Source organism: Perna viridis, chromosome 4 (genome assembly GCF_037379345.1).
Source record: "Perna viridis isolate PV_CMFRI_1.1 ecotype Kerala chromosome 4, ASM3737934v1, whole genome shotgun sequence".
NCBI classification, from domain to species: Eukaryota; Metazoa; Mollusca; class Bivalvia; order Mytilida; family Mytilidae; genus Perna; species Perna viridis.
Window position 1 is genome coordinate 51,577,140 of NC_142448.1, and position 20,680 is coordinate 51,597,819.

Below are 20,680 nucleotides of genomic sequence, written 5' to 3' on the forward strand. Positions count from 1 at the left end.
CATCATTACCTCTTACAATGAAATTACAAAAGAGATATGCTCGAACGTACTTAGCCATGTAGTAGACGCTGTACGATATACGAATATACACAATCATCTCATAGTCATAAAGAATGATGAATATGTATGACACAATTACAATATTCAAATATTAATAAACAATTATTACTATAATTAAATAAAACGGAATAGATCAACATATCTGAAATCTTTGATCGTTTCCCACTGTTTAAAAACGGGCATAATGATTATTACAATGTTTAGATTTTTTCATACTGGGCTAAAGTAATAATAATGGCAGTCTTAATTTTGAATATATTTTATTATCACACCCTCGTTTCTCATGTTACTACTAAGACGCAAACCATTTTCTTCCCGAGGAGAGGGGTGTTTAGGTCGAACGCCTGAAAATACTCAAATCTTCTGTCTGTCAATGTCGTAGTGAAAATGTTCTTTGGCTAAACTTTTTACATTTTTTAAAAATCCAACCAAATCTCGAATCACCACTGCTTGCACTATGTTTAGTGCAATACTAATCAGACTACTCCGTTTATCTTCAGTAATTTATCTAGTACCTGATATGAAACAGGTGAAACCTGAAACGCTCCCGATGTAACATAAATTCAACCACGATTAATTATGTACGCCTGTTTTATAATACAGTGTATACTCTTTTAAACTTCCAAAAGTTATGGTCCGAAATGTTATTCAGAATTAAACTACCTATAAACTGTGAAACATAGTTAAAAATGTTATACATTTTATCTTGTTTTGTTACATTGTGTTTCGGTTTGCTTCGTTTTGTTTTGGTTCGATTTCGTTTTGAAGTTTGTAGGTACACACTTATTATATGTAAAACTGATAACGTCATTTTCGAAAAAAGTAACGATTCGACTTGTATTATATTGCAAAAGTTTTTCGGGACTTGATTAGTTTTTTATGATAGATATCACAGTATACGAAAATGGACCTGCCAAGAACTTATGCGCAAACCGGATATTGATGTTTTTGTCTTGCCATTAGTGTAGTGAACTTAGTTGATAATTCAACTATATATGTTAGCATCATGAGGTATGCAAAAATAAAGAACAAAATTACAAAAAAATCTTATTTTCTTCTAGACAATAACCCCGCCGGGATGAACATTGTCAGCTCAATGCTAACCATTGGTCTTCAATAAAGTACCTGGAAACCTTTTTACCACATAGCATGTTGCAGATGCGCAATTACAACATTATACACAGGAACAGCCATTTGGCTGGTCCTATAGGCTCCAGAAATATTAAAAGAAAACTAAAATTGCAAACGAGAAAAAAGTTCTTATATATGACTCAAGACAATCAATACACATAATTTCGTAACAACAAATGCAAAAGACTGATACATGTTTCATATTGTACATACAAACAACAAATCACATGCGTATAACATAAGCAAGTAGAATTTTATATATTGAAAGTTGAAATATACAACTATATTTTACTATATTAGATTATATTTGAAATATATCATTTACATGTGCCAAAGCTTGATTGTTGTGCAAATGAAATAAAAATATTTGTTTGTCATTACTTGTTAAATCGTTAAGTGTATTGTACCCTCTTTATTTAAGCATTTTGGTATGAGAAATATAAAAATCACTATCAGTACATTCCACTTCTCGAATTGTCATGTACATTTCACTATCTGCACATTCTTCATTCTGTGCGGCTGTGTTGTACACATCGCTGCCTAAACATACGTCACTGACACATTGAGCGGGTGTTTTGTACACATCGCTATCTACACATCTTTCTCTGGCACATTGAGCGGTTGTGTTGTATGCACCACTGCCTACATAGCCGTCACTGACACTTTCAGCGGTTGTGTTGTATGCACCACTGCCTACATAGCCGTCACTGACACTTTCAGTAGTTGTGTTATAAGTGTCTCTGTCGCTAACAATAAAGATATAAGACTGAAACCATTTTTTTTCTAGAACAAAGGTGGGGGGGGGACTTCGATGATACCCTTTGAAATGGGCTAAGTTACCTTTATGGCGAAGTCGTGATTACTTATTTACCATGTTTTCCTTGATTTCATATATTAAATGGTAATGTTCATATAAATATGTATTTATTTAGCAAAAAGTATATCTTAAAATCAATCCAAACAATAGATTATATGTTTGTTCATCAGTCCGTTGAGGTGTTGACGTACATTTCTCAATGTTTAAAAACACATTGAATGCAATAATGATTGAAAGGCAAAATTAACTTTACGTTTTCATAGCCTTAGAACTGCCTGCCATGTCTGTCTCCTCTTCACTGTAAGGTGATGGTTGGTCCGGATTATTGTTTATGTTTCCCCCTAAATAAGTGTTTGAATGAAAATACAATCCGTTGTAACTAAAGAAATATAGACTCTGATACTTTTTGATAATATCATAATCCACATTAATACAAAACCTGTAAACGTATACATTGTGAAGCTTACATGATTGTGATGGAGCCGATGGTATAGTTTCGGGATAGTTCCAAGCATTATTTCCTGCGCATGGTGTTTGTTGTGGAGTTTCCCAAGCTGCTTGTATACAAAATGTTCATGTGTTAAAGGTGAAATTAGAAATTAAGTTATAAACACCATAAGGAGAATCTTCTACATGTAATTCATTATGCATTCATTTTAATGGACGATATGAGTATGTAAGTCTTTTGTGTTGCTGTCAGTTTTAATATCCGTGAAACCGATTTATTTCGTTTACAGATTAAGGAGGATTTATGAATACGAACAGTTTTTAGTGGAGTCGGAGTTACTCATTTGCTTTTGTTACTTTGTACGATTTTAGTTACTTTATGTTCTTTGTTGTGTATGTCTGTTTTCCATGTTTGGTCTTTTTCCCTGGATTACATTCTTTTGATTACCGCTATAACCTTGGTTCCCTTGATTACTCTTTGATTACGGCTATAACCTTGGTTCCCTTGATTACTCTTTGATTACGGCTATAACCTTGGTTCCCTTGATTACTCTTTGATTACGACTATAACCTTGGTTCCCTTGTTTACTCTTTGATTACGGCTATATCCTTGGTTCCCTTGATTATCTTTGATTACGGCTATATCCTTGGTTCCCTTGATTACTCTTTGATTACGGCTATATCCTTGGTTCCCTTGATTACTCTTTGAACATTAAAATACATGTAACATTGTTTGCATGTTATTTAGTCATTCAATGATCATTCATATTTACCATTTGTAGGGTAAACAGGCGCTCCTGTTCCTGGGTAATAGCCAAGATTGTTATATCCAAAGGTATTAGCAGAATGTGCTTGATCGGCTAAATAAAAGATAGACAAGAACATAGTTAATTGTCAAAAACAATAAGTTTCATTTCAACTCATTGCATATTGCCTGTTACTCATTGATCAAACCAATGACAATTATTTTTACATGTATTTGATTTCTAATTTTTCTTCGTGATATTTTTTCCTCCTTTATTTTTTTTTCAAATAAATCAACCACTTGTTATTCCGATTATTGTTTTTGTTTCGCATTATGATTAATGTGCAATGATGCAATAAATTTTGTTCAGAGCAAGGGCTGTACATCAATGCATTATATTTGAGCGTTTTGCATGGTAGTAATACAAATATACCAATCATATAATATTGTACATATAGATGTCGTGTGCACCTTTTCAAGGAGGAATCTCTTATCAGCCACATTAGAACTTAATATTCAGGAAGTTCATGATCCAAAAAATAAAAATATTAAAAACTAAAAATATCGGAATAGGAAGCCAAATAAGGTATCAAAAAGTTCTATCATCAAAAAGCTCTATCGTTTTGCCAGATATGTTTTGGACTTGACTTGATTATGAATCGGATTAGTGTTCGGTAAGTTTGTTGTTACCCTTTTGTGTAATGCAAGAAAAGAGACTTCAGTGTTTTTAAGGTGTTCCGTTTAAGTGTTAATGTTAAGGTTGGTAAATTATGCATGGAAAAGCCCGGCTGATTGTAATTATTAAGGTCATAGAACGCATCTGATCAGTTTTCCATTTGTCGTTTCGTATTGAATATTGCATTAAACTTATACCTGAAAATGTCTACAGGATATCAACAACATTTTTGATTGATTAAAAGTTTGACGTCTGTTAAAAAAAACTAAGCCATTGTAATAATCACTTTAAAAATCAAATGCAACTTTCTATGATTTTCTGGGCTTATAATGGTATCAATGTTATGAAAGAGTAATCAAGGGAACCAAGGTTATAGCGGTAATCAAACGAATGCAATCCAGGGACAAAGACCAGACATGGAAAACAGACACACACAAAAAAGAACATAAAGTAACTAAAATCATACATACAAAGCAACAACAGTAAACGAGCAACTCGGACTCCACTAAAAACTGGGAGCATGGACCAGGTGCACCGGTAGGGTAAGCGTCCTCTGCTTTTCTAGAAACACCCGCCGAGTTGCTCTTAAAAAGTCAAGTCCGGGGTAGACAAACGAGGAAAGGAAAACTATGAACCGTTGAATACATCAGTTTTCATGGTGCTGATGGATACACCATAACGATCCACGAGTTCATGATGACGACCATACAACTTCTGCAGTGATGACTTCAATCTTGTAGCAACATAACCATTTTCCAGAAGCTTATTTGTTAGAGTTCTAGCGCGATACAAAAAGTCTGCGTAGTTTCGGCAAGCTCTGGCATAACGTATGAATTGTGATATGAACACTCCATACGCAGGAGCCGAAGGGATGTTGCCACAAATGAAAGGAAAGTTACGGATTGGTGGAGAACTTGTGACTCCTGTACCATGTGTAAAAGGGCTTTGAGTTGTCCATGCTTTATAATTATACAATGAGAAATTCTAATTATTTGTAAAACAAATCAATATGTAAGGATAAACATGTTATACAACGTTTTATCTAATATTTAGAAAAAAATGCGGCGTTTTAATTACGTGATACTCAGGCACATATATCAACAAGACAAACCCATAAAAGATACCTATTGTTTGGAGTCATTCAAATAGCTATATACGTAGAAATGTATCGACAAAAACACGCAGCGTCATAACAGTAGGACGATTCAGTTACATCATAATACAGAGGCATGACGAAAGCGTGAAAACAGAAGCAAAGACGATTCGTATACACAATGTTGGCAAAAGCATGAAAACTATTACATGAACAAACTAAAGATGAGAAAAAAAGACAGCTCAAGAAAACTGTTACGCACTTGCAATCAAAACAGGGCGTGACGTAAGGTGTTCAAGAAATTAAAGCATATCATGCTCTACCAGCCTCACCTGTAACATTACAATTGAGTAAAATCTAGTAGGTGTCGAGTTCGGTAGGTTGTCAAAATCTATCTGAAAATATCTTGCCTTGATGTGGGATAAAAAAGTTTATATCGGTCACTTAAAATGTGATGACGACCATGAAAACTCTGTAGTGATAATGGCAACAAGGTGTAATCTACCCTCGTAAATTATCTTTTGTCTCCGTTTGATCCGTACGCAAACTTCCATTTATTTGCTAAACAGAAAGCGTCTGAACGCGAAGTGAAACACGTGATTTTATATGTTTTGCGCTGTTATTTATTATAATATTTTAACTGTACCAAGGAACCTTTGTTTTCAATTGATAAATATATTACTATGGCATTCAGGACAATTTTGATTGAGTTGAACTAATGATCTGAAATGATGTTTTATGAAACAGAGTAGCAATGCCGACCACTATATCACTATATATCAAGTTGTCGGTGGTTATTGAAGTCGAATGAAACTTGCTGAAAAAGCAGTTCATACAATGATATGTGAAAAAAACTTACATGATTGGTTACTTTGATTCATAAACATTAATTGCTGTTGTTGGTGTTGTGGTTGTTGATTGAACACATGACCGGGGTTGGCTTGCCTCTTTTTATGACACATTTGTAGCAGACAACAATTGTAATAATTATACAAGCCAGGCCAAGGACTCCACCTGTCACATAACCAGCTGTAGTCCCAGTAAATCTGGAAGTAATGACGTTAAATGATAAACAAACCCAATATATATATATAATTCTTCAGTCTCGAAGGGATTACACGATTTCTCCACTCTGGGAAGTGAAATTTTAAATTTCAACCCACAAGCTTCAGCAAGTGTATTTAATATAAAGTTTATCTATGAAGAATGACGAAATATTGTAATCCCCGAGACCATTTAGGGATAATCTGTTTGTCCCATGAAATCTGTAAAAATGTAAAATGGAGGGAAACACTTGCAGAAATTAAACACAAAAATATCAATAACAAACAATTTGACTGTGGGCATGCGCATGAAATCTGCGACGTTTGATAAGGCCTTAACACTAACTATTTGATTTAAAATCAAAACTGATCTGAAATAACAAAGAAACTTATAATAATATTCACTCAATAATATAACCAAAGCTCTCCATGAACATACACCATATAGGCACCAAAGAACATTTTAAATAATGTCAAAACCACCAGCATTAGAAAGAGTAATCAAGGGAACCAAGGTTATAGCAGTAATCAAACGAATGCAATCCAGGGACAAAAAGACCAGACATGGAAAACAGACATACACAACAAAGAACATAGAGTAACTAAAATAATACATACGAAGTAAACAAAAAGTAAATGAGCAACTCGGACTCCACTAAAAACTGGGAGCAACGACCAGGTGCATCGGTAGGGTAAGCGTCCTCTGCTTTTCGAGAAACACCCGCCGAGTTGCTCATAAAAAGTCGTCCGGGGTAGACAAACGAGGGAAGTAAAACTATGAACCGTTGAATAAATCAGTTTTACCCAATACGCCTAACTAGATAAAATGGATATACTATCCTCGTCTTATATATATTATATATCTAATGCTGACCGATATAATATAGTTACCTATACTAACTTTTTTTTGAAAATATATGCCAAATCATGAACCATCAGTCAATTTCAATGTATTTTTATAACTTTTAAAATTCATATTTTAACAACTGGAGTTACAGCCATGACCAGAAAAAGTACGATCTAATAAGTTCTTTTTGTTGATTCAAATTGATTCAATCAAGTAGTAATGAATTAGTGTTTTAGACAAAATGTGAAAACAGGAAGTTTTACCAAAACCACTGCCGTACTCGATTAAATATAGTGACTACAACGTATTTATTTCTTAAACCATTGTTTCCTCTTCCATATTAAATGCATTAAAAATGAATTGAACTCGGTCAATGACGCATCCCATATCTTTACGTGGGCTTGCATTAGTTAATTTAGATTAATAGTTTTAAATGTCACATATGAACTCAGTCAATCTTCTTGTGTAGATAGCATTAATTATTTTAGATTACATGTAATATTTTATAAATTACTTACTGAGTGTAATAACAGCAAGGTGTATAGGAATCATACTGGCAGCATCCGTCCGCACAATACGTATAGTAATAGGTATAAATATCTTTGATTCGGCAAGAGGAAGCAGTTATTTCCCCTGAAAGTCAAATACATGTGAAAATCAATTAAATCAGTTCACTTCGGAAACAAAAAACTACATAATGTACACATTTAAAATGTAAAACAGAACTAAATATTTACGTACAGAGGAAATAAAAACCATGCTTATATATTCCTTTAAAAAATCAAATTTTAATGAAATTTATTTCTTTACATTTATCTTCCACTAAAATAAATAAAATCGAATAAAATCAAGAACCATAACTCTTACAAAGAGGGCTAATTTCATGTACAATATATTTTAACTCAAAGGTGCAACTCCCAAAATAAAAAAAAAGCAAGACTGGTTATGCGGTCTATAACTGATTCTGAATAAGAAATAAAAAAGAATTCGGTGGGTTTTTGACATGCATGGATCATCTTCTGTCTTTTTTTTTATAAAGACTTGTATTAAAGTTTAATTATATCATACAACATTTGTATATACAAACACCGGTTTACTCAGGTAATACTACTGCAGCAAAATATAATATCAGTTATACCCATTTTTGTAAATTTGGAGGTCTTAAGAAATATTATGATAAAAAATGAATAATCAGTACGTGCAATTCTCCGTTTCAGAGTCGAATGCATTGTACCTAAAACATACACCTGGACGTTGTGGTCAATTATAAGTGCACAATTTATTCATTTTTACTATAACATCGTAAGATGTCCAAATTTTAAAAAAAATATTGTTACTTGTTTGTAATATTCAACTTAGTTCTCTCCTTCTAGCAAAGGTGAGAATATACTCCGTTGCCTTTTCTATTTGACAGACCAAAGAATGGTAAATACTGGGTTTTTTAGCACAACAAAAATGTTTCTTTATCCAGAATCCTTAAATTCAGTGAAACATCTATAAAGGATTTTGCATTAAGTGAAGAAAACACAAAAAATATACGGTGCTAGTAAATCAAAAATCGGTTTGTTAAACCATATTTGCATAATGTATTATACGAAGAATTTAAGTGAAACTATAACTAAATGTGGTTAGTGTATTCAATCGTAAAACGCATCAAAATTTAAATATTTTAAATACTTAGGAAACTTGATATCCGATAAAAAGGATTAAATTCATTGTAGTAGACATTAGCTATGATGTAAACAGTTAATGTTTTAAAATAAAATTTTAAAGGAGACACCTTTTATCTTTTGCTTATAAATGAGTGCTGCATACACTTGTATGTCTTACTTATAAAACATCATAGAAACTATAATCTAGATAGTATAGTTGAGGTTGTCTGAAGTGATTTTCTGCTCCGGCTAAAAACAACAATTAAGCTCTCATAAACAGAGTGATGTTTTATAAAGCTACACGTAAACGAAATGCACTGCGACGGGATTTCTAATGAGAGATTATTTAGAGCTTGTCTTTGGGATGGCAGTATTAGTACATTTACCATATTTTATTGCCAAATTCCTTACCCCATCTCAAGTTTCCTATCTCCATTTCCCGTCTATATCCACAATCGACTCAATTGTAAAAATCACGGAATATACATTATATATTATATATATATTGATATATAATGTAACGCTTTTTGAGGCCTAACTTTCCCTAAGCCCTATTAGTATTTTCTCCAATGCCCTCTGCCCATATACCCCATTTCTAAGTGCCTGATATCAAATTATATGGGAGGTTTACGTTATTCAGCTACTGTTAGTCAGGCTATTGCTACTTTTTGGGTTTTTTTTGTCATTAAGATAGTTCAAACTATATTTTATTGAGACAAAATTCTTTTTTTCACAGATATATATGATGTACAGATATCAGGTAAAACGGAAAATGCAACTCTTCGGCAAATGTACCATAATATTGCAAGAGAAATCAGTATGATATCCCTGTCCTTCTACAAAAATAGGTTGACTAATGTATCAAAGGTCGCATTTAAAACAATGAATATGCATTAATGCAGAAAAAATCATATTCAAGTTATTTACATTGGCCACGCCCACAATTAAATGGACTACTTTAATTGATCACTGTGCACTGCCTATTTTCTATGTATTTCTAAACAAAAAATAAAATGTGAAAGCTTGATCGGTTGCATATTTTTTTAAACATTTATTACGCTTCATTGAACATGTATTTTAGTCAACGAACACCCCGATAAAATATCAAATTAAGATTGTAATTCTTAAATATGATATTTTTAAAAGAGTTCAACTATGATTTAATGTGAAATGATACTTTTATCTTTTAAATACAGATAAAGTAATCAAAAACAAAGAAAAAAAACAAAGAAAAAACCTCTATTATACATTGTTTGCCAATTTTCATTGACGCACATCAATTGGCCATGGTAAGAATTCAAATTTCCATATTAGTATAAAATTTTAAGGAAAACCACGATTATATAAATATATTCAATAAATTGTAAAATCTACTAGCTAGAGAAATGTTAATAAACCACGAACTTTGTTACCCAAGAATAAATGTGCGTTAATCATATTTTATAAACATATCAACCTTCAACCTGGTAAAATAGAAAAAGGTCTTCAAAAATATTTCATGTCTCATTTGGTTTATACCTTCAATTTATGCATGGATTGAGCATATAAGTTGTTTTAATGGTTTCATGGCACGTACCCTATATGCTGACCTACTTTATTTTTATCAAAATAATTCTGTTCTCTTTTCATTTTCAATATGCATTCTGCATATGATAGAGTTATGATATCCATTTAAGAGCGATTTCACATGTTTTATTGGATTTAGAAATATAAACCAGATATGCATTTTTTTAGCTCAAAATAAAATATAATTCGTCAGTTCAACTTCGTAAAATGCAATAATTCAAGGTGAAGTTTAGTTGTGTTGGCATTACGTTCCTAGTTTATACTGTTAATAACTTGTAAGTAAGTTTTTGTTCAAAGTTTCTTCTCCAAACATTATTGTGAAATTTTAGTTTTGTGTTTTCTAATTACGTACTTAGATATATGCAAACTGGTATCACGTGACACTTTATATGTGTCGTCGTAATCCCGGAAACAAAACCCATGCAAGTAAAACATTGCTTCAATAATGACAAAAAAACGCAATAAATTTTATTTTTAATTATTATTGTATAGCAAGGGCCTGATGTAGCCTTGCTAAGTAGTGTTTCCTTGTCGTTCACTGAATACCCATGGGTTATCTTGAGCTGGCATTTTTTTCATCCCGTAAGGGCAGCTCTCTCTTTGACATGTTTACCATATCCATTTGTCTTATATAATAGAACATATGTAGCTAACAACTATACAGTACAAGTAAGAGAAGTTTGTATTATATCGGATCCACCTACAATGTATTATTTTTGGAGATGAATACATTCAAGCTACATATGTATATATGCTTTTGAAATCCACGCTATTCTCCATTCAAAAAAATATTAAGCAATTCTGAATACATATGAACGTTGGTAAATACAAAATATATATTTCAAAACTTACCAGTCAGATGCAAAAAACAAAGAATTAAATAAACATTACACATGTTTACCAAATGCATTTCCTTGTTCGGTTTGTCCAATTAAGTACAAGTCCACATAAAATTCAGACATGCCAATAGTAAAGTGATTCAAAATGTAGAAAAACCCACGGAACAAACGATGCTATTTTAATTTACATATGCTATATATGAACATAACAATATATATTTCTGTATTTGTATCTGCACTTTTGAGAAAATATTACATTTGACTCCCATTTAAATCAACTTGATCAAATAAAATCAAGAACAGCAACTCTTGCAAACTTTCAATTTCATAAATAATCTATGTTTTTTTTCAAAAGCCCAACCACAAAATGGAAACTTAAAGCTGGTTATGTGATCAGGAGAATCTATGTCAACCCGTACCTTCGGCAACTCGTACCCAACAAACTCGTACCTTTTCCAACCTTTCTATATATTTATAACAAAATAGATAATGCGTGTAAAATATACATTTTAGGAAATAAAATATACATTTTGGGAAATGAAATAAACATTTTGAGAATTAATACATAGTCTATATTTTTCTAATATATATGGCACGTGTTTGTGTGCAAAAATTAGACGCACATTTTGAGAATTAAGATATACATTTTGATTGGGATAAAAATAAAATTTTGAAAAAGAAATAAGACGTTTGTTTGATTGATAGTAAATTAATTAATACGGTGATCATTAAAAAATAAAGGGCCATTCTAATTAATTTATTTTGAAAAAGAAATAAGACGTTTGATTGATAGTAAAATAATTAATACGGTGATCATTAAAAAATAAAGGGCCATTCTAATTAATTTATTTGGAAAATGAAAATAAAAATTACAGGTAATTAATGATTAGCAGGACAATTAAGTTTATATTATGCTACATCAAAGCTTAATGAGTAATATTTGTATAAGCAAATTAGTTTTTACGATGGTTAAATAGCAATTATTGTAAAAACAATAAGTATGGTTTCGGATGCCGGTTTGATACTTCAAAGATGTATGAGAAATGCTTGTACTAACAATCTGTTGGCTTCAAAGGAAATGCAAGATTTGTATTTTGTAAAAACCAAGCTAAAAATGATGATATAAAAGACATATCCATGGAAGTTCGCATAATATTTCGATTGCCACCATGGTGCGACCAAGGTGTGTAGATTGTAAGAAGACAGTAACATTACGCCAAGATGCTCTACAGTGTGATACCTGCAATGACTGGCAGCACAGATTATGTAATACTGGTAAATTTATTTTTGTTCTTTGTTGTTTTTTTTTTTGTTATTATTTTTTCACAAATAAATAAAATTATGCTCTTATAACAAGATTATAATTATATTTTAAAAGTGTTCAACGAATTTATGTATTGTGAAAATTTCCTTATATAAATATAAGAATGTAATACAATTTAATGATTACTGTCCCTGTATACCGTAGATGTTTTGCAAATGTTTTCATTGTCCGTAGAATGCGGAAGGGTGTATATTGGGCCCATGTTTACTTCAATTTTGCTACACGCGCATTTTAATCTTATTACACAGGGGTGTTTAATAAACTCGCTGGCACGTGTGTTGGTGTAATTGAATAAGCGTGACAACAATCATGAAGTTAATTAAATTTAGATTCGCGTTTCATAAAAAAAATTATCACTGTTGCTGTTGGTATAGTAATCACAGATATTTTTATTCCAAATTTTATACAATATTAGGTTACGTCTATTCCTTAACGAAATCATAATTTTAATAATAAATATATTTCTACAGATATTTCAAGTAAAATAAAATTGTTAAATATTTAATATATGACTAAATTTGGGGTAACATGTCTAGTTACAAATAAAATTATGAACAAAAAACAAGACGCTCTGTCAAATGACTTTAAAATATATTTTATATGCTTGTTTTGTAGGTATTTCCAGTGAGCTGTATCAACAGTTAGTAACTGGTGAAGAAGATATCAACTTCTACTGTTCTGCATGTGGGATGCCAGCAGATGAGTCTAGTGTGCCAAGAGAACCAGACTTTGAGAGCACAAGAATATCGTCACAACCAGACCAGTCATCAGTACCAGACATCGTAGATCAGACAGCAGATAGTGACAGCGACACTGGAGACAACAACACATCAGATGTAGACAGCGACACTGGAGACAACAACACATCAGATGTAGACAACCTGAACAACTCTTCATTTTCTATCTCCGATGACGAGGGTTCCATGATCAACCTTGACAGAACGTTTGATATTACCAGACATCCTATTGCTGAACCAGATATCATAACTGAGAGGTAAGTGTTTAGAAATAGATTTAATATATACTCAAACCCCAAAAAAACGTTACAGATTGATGAAATTTAAACATAAAATGGAGTAAATGCCCATGCAGGAGTAAATGTTGACATTGAGGTTGTGTTATAGATGGTGTAAATGTGCATGAATCAAACAAGTCTAATGATATTACATAAACGTGTTAATAAAAACCAAAAGCATTTGTTTGATATACTAGTTGTTCTTTTTCAGTTCTATACTGGCTGAATTTATATTCATTCAGAAATTTTAACTGACTTGAGAACATTGCGAATGTAAAGTAGTAAATGTAAATGAGACAATCAACAACATTTGAATTTTGTACAACACTGCGTGGACATTTGTATGTTGCACACAAATCCGAAAACATGACTAAGAGCACGAAACCCAAAGTTCCAAACCAGTAATGCCAAATGAATGATATAAACATCAGAGCTTTGCATGCATGATTAAATTTTGACGATCTGTTGTGTTTGTACATGTTAACTAAATATTCTTTTTCTTTTTCAGCCAGCTTATCGCCAACAAGATAGTATCTTCAAATACATCAGGAAGTTGATGGCCTTACCATTTCTGCCAGCAGAACATATTGCACCCGCCTTCAACAAACTGAAAGACATGGAGACGGAACCAGTGACAGCTTTAGTAGAATACATCAACAACACATGGATACGTAGTACCGTTTGGCCGATTGAGACATGGACCGTCTATATGCAACCAACGAGAACGAACAACGACGTGGAAGGGTGGCATCGACGTATCAACAAGAGATCCAACGACGAGACAAAACCGTTCTACCTCCTGGTTCCCAAGTTGTATGAAGAGGCCGCTCTATTACCAACCCAGATGAAGATGGTGACAGAAGCCAAGCTGGCGAGAACAGAGAGCATCAACCAAGCTGTTACAACGGAAGTTTTTCGAACTGTGGGACCAGTACATCTCCAGTGATCTTACTGCTAGCCAGTTACTTCGCAGTTGTGGCTTACTGAATGGGCCTGCAGCAGTTTAGACTGACAAATGTGAACCATTAAATTGTATTAATTTTATAATGTATGTGACTCTTGAAAATGAAAATAACAACACATCAATCTTTTTTAAATAGTAAATTATCCTTCAGATTAACGAACACGAAGGTAAATACAAATTTATATAGAAAGGTACGAGTTGGCAAAGGTACGAGTTTGTTGGGTACGAGTTGCCGAAGGTACGAGTTGACCTGTACCCGATCAGGAACTATTTCGTAACAATATATTATCTATGATAGAAGAAGAAGACAAAGAAAAAACACCAGGCGAAGAATACTACACACAAGATGACAGAACTTTAGACAGAAATAGAAGATCGAACGCCATTTAACACCAAGGTGACATCAGGTGCACTGGGAGGGAGAGCTTTATTTTTGTATGTTTAATATGTATGTTTTTATTGTCTTTTAGTATGTTTAGCTTTGTTGTTTATATTTTGTTTATTTTTTTTTCAGGCCTTTCCCTGCTAAACCTTACTACTGTTCGTATTATTATCATTATCTTTATTTGATTTTTTTGCTTCCGCCAAAATTTGACTTTGTCGTTTCAAGACTATTTAAGTTGAGTTGTATACCAAACAAAGCTTTGTAACTTCAGAAGGTATTGAGCCATCCTGCTAAGCGAAAGCATTATTCCTTACAGAGTTATTCCCCTTTCTTTAAAAACGTTTGTAGTCACTACTCCTCCTAGGTTTTAATAAGTAGAACAATACTTTATATGTAATCGTGTATTTGAACACTTAGTTGTGAAAAATCCAAAATGCCAACTTTTTCTAAGATTTAAGGCCAATCCTGGAGATTTTGATAGAAAAACATTTCATGAACAATTTACCAGTAAGAAGTGAAATGTGAAAATGTGTTGTATTTGCGTAAGATCTTTTAGAAATTTTCTATCATTTCCATTAAAACTGCTTATCAATCACTCACTTTAATTAAACTTTAACTTAAATAGCAAAACACATCTTAGACTATCCATATTAGGTACTATATTTGTATTCAACGAATTTGCTTTTGTTTGCTTTGTGGTGCGATTATTTTGAGTCCTTTTACACAGCTCTATTTTATTTGACTATATTAACGGAAACATAAGCATCTCTACCGTAATTAATGATTTTTTATATGTAACTGACAACAAATACTATTTCCTGTCTTGAAAGTTATCTCGTTACAACAGTTCTACGTACCGTGATTAATGTTATGTTTTTATTTAAGACAAAAATGTATATAACGAATTTCAAGTTTGCTTCATGGTGAGAAATTCTTTTTTTTTCATAAAATCATTTTAACTAAACGGTCAAAGAGCCGTAACTGCAAATGTTAATTTGTTTAATTCCAGTTTTTTCCTTTGTTTTCAAAAAAAAGCAGCAGAAATATTTTAATAATTTATTCTCCATAAAAATGTGGAAAGTTACGATAGGAAACAAAGTAAAACTATTTTCCTTAATTCTTTGTTAGAGTAATCAACAAAGAATATAAAGTAACTAAAATCATATACACAAAATAACACAAGTAAAACAGTATATTCTGAGCCTGGATTACATTTTTTTTTAAATTGAATCTCGGTTCCCTTGTTTAATATATAATAACATGTCTTCACCTTTATGTTTGTTTATTTTAGGGCACCAAAGAAGATTGGTGATTAGTGTATTTAACTGTGTTACCCTCATAAAATAAAGCATTGTTATTATTATTATCAATCGCCTTTCACAAAATTTATAATTAATGTATTATAATGTTTATTGTGTACCTATAGCAACGAATGCAGAAAGAAATATATATTATAAAAAAATAGTCAATTGGTTATCGTGCATAACCAAAATTTTATCACTCGTGATAACAACGCATTAAGATTTATCTCATGAGCGGAACAAATTCCTCAAACTCGTTATTTATTGACTTTCTTCGGCACTTGTGGTGATAGTTTGGTTATTCACTCTTTCCAATTGATTATTACTCTTTCTAGAAGGCATCAGTTAGGTATGGCGTATGAAGAGCCAATTCGTTGTCTTTTGAAATCTATTATCTAACCCTACAAAATCATCATAAATAAAGTTGCATTTTATTGCTAAAATGAATCATAAAAGGTATTTAAGCAAATCAATGTCTTTAATTTATATTTGCATATCAATAACTGTACATAGTGTAATGTGTATCACTATAAGATCAAAATATCAAAAGTAAAGTATAAATATCATCTATAGAATCAAATTATTTGCGGCGTGCCTCTGTGTGTGTGTGTGTGTGTGTGTGTGTGTCTAATTTTTCCAACACAATAAGTTCGGTGTCAGCGACGGAAATTCATTTTTTCATTTAATAATTCTGATAAAATCAAAGTTCTACTCATCATGAGGCTAATAGCAGGCAGTTAGTGGAAGTCCTTACAGTGTTTGCAATGGTCAACTTGTAGAGACTAAAATCATCGAATGGCAAGTAAAAGTAAGCGAACACTTATTATGACCGAAGCATAGGCCAATATAACAAATAAAAATTTTCATTTACAAATGCAATTTTGGACACCAAATCACAAATGTAAACTACTGTGATAATGTTATTTTACTGACAAAAACACAGCAATTGTTGAAAATGAATAAGGTTTCTTCTACGACAGAATAAAACATTGTAAATAGAAATCGTAGAGTAAATACATTCAGGTGTAAATCTTTCATAAGTTCGTAAACACATGTACATTAAAACTCCTATATAAATGTCTTCATTAAAAATCAAACAAAAGTCACTGCTATCTTGATACACGTAAACACTGTAAACAGGTTTGACTGAGTATCAATATATCAGGGTACTACAGGTTTGACTGTTTATCAATATATAAGTGTACTACAGGTTTGACTGTCTATCAATATATCAGGGCAGTACAGGTTTAACTGTCTATCAATATATCAGTATACTACATGTTTGACTGTCTATCAATATACCAGGGCAGTACAGATTTGACATGCTATCAATATATCAGGTTAATATATGTTTGACTCTCTATCAATATATGAGGGTAGTACAGGCTTGCCTGTCTATCAATATATCAGGGCAGTACAGGTCTGACTGTCTATCAGTTTATCAGAGTACTACAAGTTTGACTGTCTATCAATATGTCAGTATACTTCAGGTTTGACTGCCTATCAATATATCAGTTTATTATACTTCATACAAAAATCTTGAATTTTGATTGGGTAATGGGTGATGTGATATTTTAGTCATATCCCTGCACATCCAAACTTGCCCCGCCCCAACTGAACAATAATTGGCTTCTTGATATATCACCCCGACGTCAACGATATATCACACGGTATATCACCCTCCTCTAGGATATATCACCCTCAATGTCACGATATATTACACTCTCGTATTCAGTATGATATAACACAAACTGCCTGTAGTAGAGGGTGTTACGCATCGTATCACACTCTGTAAATATATCACCCTCGACTTCGTATCTTGTGATACTACAGCGTAACACTCTCTTCTACAGGCAGTATGTGTATAATACTACAGGTTTGACTGTCTATCAATATATCAGTATACAACATATTTGACTGTTTATCAATATATCAGTGTACAACATATTTGACTGTTTATCAATATATCAGTATACTACAGGTTTGACTATCTATCAATATATCAAGGCAGTACAGGTTTGAGTGTCTTTCAATATATCAGTATATTACAGGTATTACAGTATATTACAGTATATAAGGGTAAAACATGTTTGACTGTCTGCAAATATATCAGTTTATTATAGGTTCGACTGTCTGCCAATATATCAGTGTACTACATGTTTGACTGTTTGTCTTTTTATCAGGGTGCAAAACGTTTGACTGTCATTATATCTATGTATCAATATATCAGGGTAGTACATGTACAGGTTTAACTCTCTGTCTATGTCTTGGGAGTACAGGTTTGACTCTCTATCAATATACAAGGGAACAACATAATTACCGAACACTAATCAGATTTATAATCAAGTCAATTCAGAAACAAATCTGGTAAAATATATTTTATACCACCGGAGCAGCTGGTCCTGCAAAAGTTCTGACTTGGTATAGGCACTTCAAACGAAATTGGGTTAAATCTCGGTTTTACAGCGCGGGAAATCTCCCTCCTCCATTGCGAAGTGACTATACTAGTGGTGATTAAACTAAATTGCATACTATGTACACAATTTTTTGAAGGATGCTATAACAAAAAATGTGCAAGACTCAATCCACAAGCTTGACATTATTTTCAAGCCTACAGAAGTCATACTTCAGAACGAATTCTCTAAAATTCAGAAAATTGAAGATGAACTTCAGCAGAGACAAATTGCATTGAATAAAGTTCTTTTTCATTGGAATGTGATGTCTTTGATGAAAGCAGAACAACAGAAAAAGAAGTTACCGAGAATATTAAAAGCACGATTATTGTACCAAAGGTTGAGTTCGTTTCGAGGAACGTGCAAGATTTTGACTTCAGTAGAGCCTTTAGTGAAATATACAAATTTGATCTACAACTGGTAAAAGCCTTTGAAACTGACTTGAAAGTTGTTGATAGTATTATCGACGTTGATGACAATGTTAAATTCGTAGGAAGCTACGGGAGTAATGAACTACAGAAAGTGAAGATGACAGACCGACAATAAGAAAGGAAGAATGTATCATGGTAATTGACATGACGATGATGAACAAAGGAAATATTCTCATATCATCAGTTGAGAATAAGTAAGACTATATACAACAAAAGGAACATTTGAATCATACGAAGATTTCTCAACATTGGAAACAATTGGACTACATTTCAATGAACATAAAGTAATAATGATAGGACTTAAAGATCCATAGTCTATGGAAATCAAATAAGACAGCATCAGAAAAGTTGTTGTACTGAGAGGGGAGATAATCCGTACATATGAACATGACGGAGACAATCAGAGACTATTTACATGGCCACGAAGGATTACAACCAGTTATGACAATATATATATATATATATATATATATACAACGTCTCAGAATGTGACGACTCTATTCGCTACACTGGATCAAATTGATACAGGGAAGATATGTAAACGTATAGAAAGGTCTGCAAAATTCCCAACGATGTTAGAACTGTCAAATTTGCGATGCAAATTTTTGGTCGTTCCCTCTGCGGGACTCGAACTTGTACCGCTGTGACATCTATGGCAACACCACCTGCACAAAGTCCAGCGCCTTAGACCACTCGGCCAGCTAGGTTATATAAAAATATAGCTTTCGCTGGCCGGGTCATTCCTCCTCGTAGGATTAAACTAGAGCTGTAACTTAGTACACGATGTATGGTAGTACTGAACAGTATTATAGATATATTTAAGAATGTACCACATAGGAAGGCTGGCATATATTATTTTGGTTTTGATTTCAATCAGTTAAGAATTTAGGACAAAATGGGCCAAGAAAAAAACATTTTTATTATATCCTACATGTAACTAACTTTAATGCTTATGGATGGATCTCTTTGCAATTGTAACACAATGTGCCATATACCCACAGGGAGGAATGTTATTTTTTATGTTTATGAAGTATGTTATGAGTATGTTATGAGTAAAAGGGCCAAAGGGGACTCTTAATGGCCGCTGGGTGTTGCTAGATAAGCAGAGAATGCTTACCTTACCGGTGCGCCTGGTCAATACTCCCAGTTTTAGTGGAGTCCGAGTTGCTCATTTATCTGTTACTGTGTACGTATGATTTTTTTGGTTATTTTATGTTCTTTGTTGTGCGTGTCTGTTTTCCATGTATGCTCATTATTCCTGGATTACATTCTTTTATTTCCGCTAGAATATTGGTTCCCTTGATTGCTGTTACATTAAATTCAACATTTAAACAATTCAAACTAGATTTAAGACATTTTTATCTTAATAAATTCTTAAACAAGAGGCTCCCGGGAGCCTGAAAAGCTCACCTGGGTAAAGTTTGTCTTTTAAGGGCAATAAATTTAACAAGGTGTTGTCCAACAATTTTGACTCAAGAAGACGTTGGTAGGACTATCATTTCTTTCTATCTATTAAAGTTTTCAAGAAATTGGCTGAAAATTGTAAAAAAAAAAATACCTGTCATTTTTCATCCTTAAAGGGCAATAACTCTTACAAGTAGTCACCTGACAACTTTGATCCCTGAAGACTTTTGAAGCCTTATTATAAGGGTCATTTCAGCTATAGAAATAATTTTGCTAAACCTAACGGTTTTGGAGATATATGTGAAAAACTATTCTGTGACCCCTATGTTCTATTTTTAGTAACAACAGCAATTTTTTTTTCGACGGATTAAAATCCCCAAATCAATTCTATGCACGATACCCCAAGAAACATTCATACCAAGTTTGGTCCCAATTGGTCGAGTAATATCCGAGAAGAATATTTGTGAAAGAAATAACAATAAAAGTA

At 32.6% G+C, this 20,680-nt stretch overlaps 3 protein-coding genes across 4 annotated transcripts; 2 read left to right on the plus strand and 1 right to left on the minus strand.

Moving 5' to 3' along the window:
• Positions 1-1,428: 1,428 nt before the first annotated feature.
• On the minus strand, positions 1,429-10,998 carry LOC148620466 (uncharacterized). Of its 2 annotated transcripts, XM_088581359.1 has the most exons (6): positions 10,930-10,998; positions 7,378-7,492; positions 5,829-6,015; positions 3,229-3,315; positions 2,262-2,349; positions 1,429-1,937 (listed from the first exon to the last, which is right to left on the minus strand). In XM_088581359.1, exons 3-6 carry the CDS (start codon positions 5,929-5,931, stop codon positions 1,604-1,606), a joined length of 612 nt encoding a protein of 203 aa, XP_088437485.1. In that variant the 5' UTR covers positions 5,932-6,015; positions 7,378-7,492; positions 10,930-10,998; the 3' UTR covers positions 1,429-1,603. The 2 variants fall into 2 exon arrangements, with proteins under 2 accessions (XP_088437485.1, XP_088437486.1); XM_088581360.1 differs by lacking the exon at positions 10,930-10,998 and having other exon boundaries at positions 7,378-7,844.
• A 922-nt stretch (positions 10,999-11,920) lies between these two features.
• Positions 11,921-13,812, plus strand: LOC148620467 (uncharacterized). Its single transcript, XM_088577107.1, has 3 exons — positions 11,921-12,191; positions 12,856-13,234; positions 13,764-13,812. The coding sequence occupies exons 1-3, from the start codon at positions 12,086-12,088 to the stop codon at positions 13,810-13,812; spliced, it is 534 nt and encodes a 177-aa protein (XP_088433233.1). The 5' UTR covers positions 11,921-12,085.
• LOC148620468 (uncharacterized) lies at positions 13,812-14,201 on the plus strand. Its single transcript, XM_088577108.1, has one exon. It carries the CDS (start codon positions 13,812-13,814, stop codon positions 14,199-14,201), a length of 390 nt encoding a protein of 129 aa, XP_088433234.1.
• Positions 14,202-20,680: the final 6,479 nt, after the last annotated feature.

What these genes read in the sequence shown, in the direction of transcription:
- LOC148620466 (XM_088581359.1), bottom strand. Translation starts at nt 5,931, where the DNA reads ATGTGTCATAAAAAGAGGCAAGCCAACCCCGGTCATGTGTTCAATCAA. An exon ending in GAATCAAAGTAACCAATCAT is followed by an intron (nt 3,316 to 5,828) that starts GTAAGTTTTTTT and finishes TCTTTTATTTAG; the next exon opens with CCGATCAAGCACATTCTGCT. An exon ending in GCCTGTTTACCCTACAAATG is followed by an intron (nt 2,350 to 3,228) that starts GTAAATATGAAT and finishes ACACTTATTTAG; the next exon opens with GGGGAAACATAAACAATAAT.
- LOC148620467 (XM_088577107.1), top strand. Translation starts at nt 12,086, where the DNA reads ATGGTGCGACCAAGGTGTGTAGATTGTAAGAAGACAGTAACATTACGC. An exon ending in GCACAGATTATGTAATACTG is followed by an intron (nt 12,192 to 12,855) that starts GTAAATTTATTT and finishes CTTGTTTTGTAG; the next exon opens with GTATTTCCAGTGAGCTGTAT. An exon ending in CCAGATATCATAACTGAGAG is followed by an intron (nt 13,235 to 13,763) that starts GTAAGTGTTTAG and finishes TTTCTTTTTCAG; the next exon opens with CCAGCTTATCGCCAACAAGA.
- LOC148620468 (XM_088577108.1), top strand. Translation starts at nt 13,812, where the DNA reads ATGGCCTTACCATTTCTGCCAGCAGAACATATTGCACCCGCCTTCAAC.